This window comes from Lottia gigantea (assembly GCF_000327385.1).
Source record: "Lottia gigantea unplaced genomic scaffold LOTGIsca_17, whole genome shotgun sequence".
Lineage (NCBI taxonomy): Eukaryota > Metazoa > Mollusca > Gastropoda > Lottiidae > Lottia > Lottia gigantea.
Genome location: NW_008708133.1, coordinates 1,727,534 through 1,734,235, shown reverse-complemented (window position 1 = coordinate 1,734,235; position 6,702 = coordinate 1,727,534). Strand labels below are relative to the sequence as shown.

General features: G+C 27.6%; 1 protein-coding gene across 1 annotated transcript in view; it reads right to left on the bottom strand.

Annotated features, from left to right (window-relative positions):
* Positions 1–994: 994 nt before the first annotated feature.
* The window catches only part of LOTGIDRAFT_186814 (hypothetical protein), a 23,409-nt gene continuing 17,701 nt past the window's right edge, over positions 995–6,702 (bottom strand). Inside the window, exons 20-21 of the mRNA XM_009051680.1 lie at positions 5,652–5,819; positions 995–3,249 (exon numbers count right to left, since the gene is read on the bottom strand). Coding sequence (XP_009049928.1) covers positions 5,813–5,819 — 7 coding nt within the window. The 3' untranslated portion in view covers positions 995–3,249; positions 5,652–5,812. The remainder of the gene's footprint in view (positions 3,250–5,651; positions 5,820–6,702) is intronic.

Sequence of the window (6,702 nt, the reverse complement as noted above, 5' to 3'; positions counted from 1 at the left end):
ATGTGTGGAATCTAAATCCATTTGGAAAGCATTAACGACACGAATCTGAAAACAAAAAGAAAAGCCCAAAATTACAAAGAGACAATGGCGTGATTACAGTGAAAATTGTGTTTAGAAACTAAACTAGTACATAAAAAATAACATGCACCAAAATTAAGATACAATAAAAATAAACAGTAAGCTTTAAAAATCATGCAATAGAAAGTGAATAGAAAGCCATGCAGACTAGAAGCAGACTACTGTATATGTTAGTAGCAATATAGGGAATCTGAAAAATAAATTTCAAGCAATAATTCGACTTTAATTATTGAATTCATCATTTGCTCAGACTTGACAAACCGCTTAGTAGTTATATATAATAATATATTTGTGAATGGAAATGTTTTGAATTTTTAATAAAAAGGAATTTATAAATTACAATTGGATCAGTAAATTCCACCACCATTTTAAATAGAGCCATACTCACATCTCTGACTTACTCAAATTTAATATTTATACATTCTTAATTCAATAAACAAGACATAAATTTTGGAGATATCTATTCACAGATTAGTGCAAAAGCAAGAAATTTCAGAGACTCCAATGCTCAATGAATGCAAAATTTGGAAGCTTGCTATTGAAAGTCAACACCCACCTTATTTCATCTTGTTACCCATAGAAATAGGGAATTTTTTTGTCATGTGCTTATGAATTTAATTTTCATATTAAAGCAAATACTAACTAGAAACTTCTGTCACAATACAGATAATTCATGGCAATATGTATTATTTTAGATCATGACAATGCGTATCATTTTAGATCATTGCAATATTGATCATTTTAGGTCATGACAACATGTATCATCTTAAGTCATAACAAAATGTATCATTTTGTAAAAAAAGGTGTTAATCATTGTTGTTACTAAAAATTCTGTTATAAATCTGTGTTATTATATAAAATAAACATATTTTGAAAAGGGTTCTGAGTATAATTATACAGAATAAAACATAAGACATCAGATTTAACTGTATTTATTCATAAAAACCATACTGGCAAAAACATAGAAGTTCAATCATCAACATGAATTATTCAAAGATAGTAGTAAAAAATCTAATAAATCAAAGAAAGTATCCCTTAAAACACAGAAAAATTCATAAAATTAGAACTCAAATCAGCAAATTAATTTGTTTGTAATCGACTTCAGATTGAATATAAAAAAAAAATTTAGATTTACAATGCAAGACATTTCAAAGTTTTTAAGAAGTAAATTCCAAACATTGTCTCAACTGATATTTGTTGTTTTATGACTTGAATAGATTCTATATTCTATATAACAAATCTAATTTAAAAGCAGTTGAACAAAGTAATTTACAGGGTCATTCTAATTTTAAAATATAAAAAAAAAAATGAGCATAAGTGAGTTATTCAAATTTTAATGACACAAATGAGTGGAGAAATCTAAGAACCAACCGTAAAAACTATGTTACAAATATTCTAACAAGTTTTCAAATAACTAAAAGCAATGCAGAAATTGACAAGACATTCTGCTTTGTGCATGGGGAACATGTGTAGGTATCTATATCTACAATAATATATTACAGTATTTATAGGCTTATATTTCTCGTGCAATCTTTTTGTATTTTTGTTGAATCAAGTATTAACAACAATCTTCAATATTTCCATCTTTATCTTTAAGTTACCCAAATATGTCCTATTCTCAATGTATGTACAAATTGTGGTGAAAACACAGGTTACCATTTACTCTTAATTACAGATACAACTAAGATATTAATAAAACAACAAGGTGAATGGAAGATTTCTCATCATTTGTTCTTATGGTTGTACATTTTCATTTCTATCATGACAGATATAAAGTAAGTTTAATATATTAGTCTACTGTAAATTTTGAAATTTGTAATGAAATAAGAAAGGTCTATACGATATTCAAGAACAGTTGTTATGGAAGGTTCTGAATAATAATAATAATAATACATGACGGAATGTTAAATATTTTAGAAAATACATGAGAGAAAATGTATAAAATATGGGATAAATTATATATGAAGCAAGTCTATTATGAGGTCCTACTACAGTTGTTGGCTGATCATTTATCAAATGTGGTTTTTTGCTTGAATTGAATTTGGAATAACATGAAACTACAAAATATTGCATATCACCAGAAAAGAAATTGAGGTTCAAAAAATGACAAATGAAAAATATTACAAAACATGAAATTTACAAAATAAAGAATACTCTTTACATGATGACGTAGCATGATAACATAGCACATTAAGTTGACAACTTCTTTCAAATCATTTTATACTGGTAATAAAAAAAAAACATTGCATCCTGAGATACTCTTAACCAGCAAACCAACTGGTTGACCCACCCCTCTAAATAGTCAGTTAAGCACATCTTTAGCCTTTAAGTTTTCATGAAAATGATCATGGTTAAAAGTTCATCAATTTGAATTTTCATACACGATTACTAAATTTACTGGTGATTTCCAAAAATTTATCAGTAACTAAGAAATCTATGTCAATGAATATATACTATGACAAGCTGAGCCTCAAGATACAATGAATGATACAAGTCTTGCCAAGCTCATGCCGTCTTAACATATTCTAGTGTCCAAACACTGAAAAGCTGGTGAAATATCTACAGACTACCATTAATTTGGTGAATATTGTGAAGAGATTCAACTGTTCCATATATTATACAGCATAACCATGCATAACTGCTAATATGCTGGATTTAAACTCGTAATTTGTCCCAGTAAATACCAAGAATGGAAATGGACAACACAAGGTTGGCTAGACATTTTTACAAATTGAAATTAACAGATGTATACAGAAATTTCCAAGATTACAGAATCATCATCTTTAAATGCCAGATAGCAATATTATTTTCAAATCAAACAGAGTCATCTTTTTCACAATCATAAAATATCAACTCTTCTAAATTCAAAAACATTCTTTTTCATTCAAACTCAATCTTTTTTAACTCAAAAGCTGATCCTGATTTCTGCAACCCTATAGAAGTTGATACTCTGGACTAATTTGGATTAACGAATAATATCTAAAGAGGAGTTTCAGAGTTTTCTTTATTAATATGAACAGCACCATCATTAGCTTCTTGATTTAACGAGGATGATACAGCATATTTTTTAGCTCGATAGTTTTGTAGAGAGTGAAGGCTATGAACTGAAGACAAACTACGACTGTCATAACGGGAATCTAAACTCATGCGGAAAGCGTTTACTACACGAATCTGAAAACAAACAAAAAAGAAAAAAGAAAGATAAATAAATTGGTAACATGAACATGAGAGACATGACAAGGCCATTAAAAATGAGAATGGTGGGGGGGAAACTAAAACACCAGGGTCAATGAAAAAAAAGGAAATCAAAAGCATTATCAATGAAAAAAAAAGGGAAATCTCTACGATAAATCAATTCAACTGAACAGCACTTAACAACTTTTACCGTAATTCATTATTAAATAAATAGAAATCAAAGTAGACAATTTTGTCAAAATCATGGTAGGAAAAATTCTAAATTCCTCTTAAAAAAATATAATGAAAAAACAAAAAGATAACTGAGGTTATGAGTATGAGATAGAAAGAATATCAAAGCCACAATAAAATTTCCAGACAAATGAGATTTACAAAGAATAATTTCAAACTGACACAAGGTGACAAACGTAAAACTATGAGGGAAATGTGCGTAATATTATTTTGATTTCACTTAAATATCATCTGATCAGTTATAAACTGTAACTTCCTAACAAACCAACATTCATCAATTCATAACTTGACACAAATATATACAATTTACAAAACATTCTAATCAAAAATACTTTGGTTTTTTGGCAAAATAAGGAAAAACTGTTATCAATTTGAGCTTAGGAAAAACTTTTAACAAATTAACAGTTTCTATCAACAAAAACAACAACTGACTACAAGAAAATGTGTATATATACAGAGATCATCAACATTTATAATATATATCCTCTCAATTATATCTCAATATAATATATATTATCTCCACTTATCTCAACACATTCAATATATATCATATATATATATATATATATAGAGGAAGATTTCTAGAAGATATTTACAAAGTGATATATAAGATATATATTTTTATATAGTAGTTTCTGTGTGACTAGATGATGAAATATCCGAATGACTTTGAGTTTTTTGTGGGGAAACTTTATGAGCTTTGTTTGTTTGAGCCATAATAGGTGATGGCTGTTTGGAAACTAAAGGAACATTTTCATACGACTGACTTTTAACACGGAAAACAATATCTGTTGGTGGCGTGTGATATTCAGGTGAATGAGGTGATGTTTGTTCTGATGCTGAGGTACGTAAAAATTTATCATGATTAGAAAACATATTGCCCTCTTCATTAATTGTCCGTGGACCATGGTGACTCCGCGAACTTCTGATACTGTGTAGACTGTGAAAACTGTGAACGCTTCTCTTTTCTTCCAAATCTTCGAGTGTGCTTTTAAAAGCTCGTACAACACGAAGCTGAAGATGTAAGATATACGTTTGGCATTACAACAACGCCAAGATATATCAAATACAACAAAAAAGAGAGAGAAAATAACATTCCGCATTTTCTGAAAAATAACTTGTAGTTATTTGAAATATATGTGGACTGAAATATAAGGGTTATTGGGTAAAGAGTTAGTATATATTTAAGGCCAAAATAAAAACCTACACTAAATGTCAATGACAAAAAAAAATGTTGGTTAGTGTTATCTTCATTGGTCAAAAACAGAAGAAAAATAAAAACAAAATCTACAGCTAGAATTAGTTATAAAATTGTCACACAATTGGGAGCCAAATATAGCTATTTAAATAGTCACACAACATGCTTAAAGAACTATCAGAGAGTATATCACACACACTTAATAAAGACTGGTATGGGCAGAAATACTCAGTTATTTCTTAAAAAAAACTGTATCCTTTTTTTATACTATGTGGGTATAAATTATGCATTGACTCAGTCCCAAGCAATATCTTGTAATAGCACCAAATACTATGTTAATGCAAGACCTTTTTTAATGAGATTTTTACTTAAGTCTTGACAATGATTTAAGGAGTTGCTTTTGAGATTATTAATCTGGTTTTATCTGAAAATTCCTATGATATATTTATGCAATTAAATAAGTCTAGAACAGTTAATCAGACAAATTGTTCTTAAGACTGAAATCTGACATGCCAGCAATAAAAAATTTCAAATATAGTATAAACCAACTCTGCAAAATAAATCTTATAGAAATAAAAACCAAAATAAAACAGCAGAGAAAGCAAAATATTGACTAACAAAATTTCTACAAATCAAGTCAAGAGGCAGAGTCTAAAAACCATGAACATAAATTGGAACAAGGAGTCAAAATAGCCTAAGAGAAAATATGTCCCCCAATGACAGATAGAAATATATTGTACTTACAACATAAATATTATGATAAAATAGATATACTTCATTTATAATAAATTTATATGAGATGGAAGAAAGGCCATGCTTAAAAACCAAAAAAAAAAAGCAGAGTATTTTTTTCTTTTAATTTAGTTTTTACTATTTAAGTTATATTTCTGTCCATCTCACATGTAAAAGAAAATATAATTGAGAAGAGGGTTAGAAAAGAACAACCTACCTGCTGTTGTAAACGTGTTAAACCACGGACCCATAAAATCTGTCCTCTGGTATCATTATTAGCTATATCACCATCTATTAAATCTTCATGGTGAATTTCTTCATCATCTTTCATACATGGACATTTGATACTAGGTAATTTATGTGTTGGTATACTTGTAATCAACTGGTAAAATATAAGAAATAATGTTATATTATAAAATGGACATTTAATACTAGGTAATTTATGTGTTGGTATACTTATAATCAAATGGTAAAATATAAGAAATAATGTTATGACATTTGATACTAGGTAATTTATGTGTTGGATACTTGTAATCAACTGGTAAAATATAAGAAATAATGTTATATTATAAAATGGACATTTAATACTAGGTAATTTATGTGTTGGTATACTTATAATCAAATGGTAAAATATAAGAAATAATGTTATGACATTTGATACTAGGTAATTTATGTGTTGGATACTTGTAATCAACTGGTAAAATATAAGAAAAAATGTTATATCATAAAATGACATTTGATAATAGGTAATTTATGTGTTGGTATACTTATAATCAAATGGTAAAATATAAGAAATAATGTTATGACATTTGATACTAGGTAATTTATGTGTTGGTATACTTATAATCAACTGGTAAAATATAAGATATAATGTTATATTATATGATGGACATTTGATAATAGGTAATTTATGTGTTGGTATACTTATAATCAACTGGTAAAATATAAGAAATAATGTTATGACATTTGATACTAGGTAATTTATGTGTTGGTATACTTATAATCAACTGGTAAAATATAAGAAATAATGTTATGACATTTAATACTAGGTAATTTATGTGTTGGTATACTTGTAATCAAATGGTAAAATATAAGAAATAATGTTATATTATAAAATGGACATTTAATACGAGGTAATTTATGTTGGTTGGTATACTTATAATCAACTGGTAAGAAATAATGTTATATTATAAAATGGACATTCGATACTAGGTAATTTATGTGTTGGTATACTTATAATCAACTGGTAAGAAATAATGTTATATTAT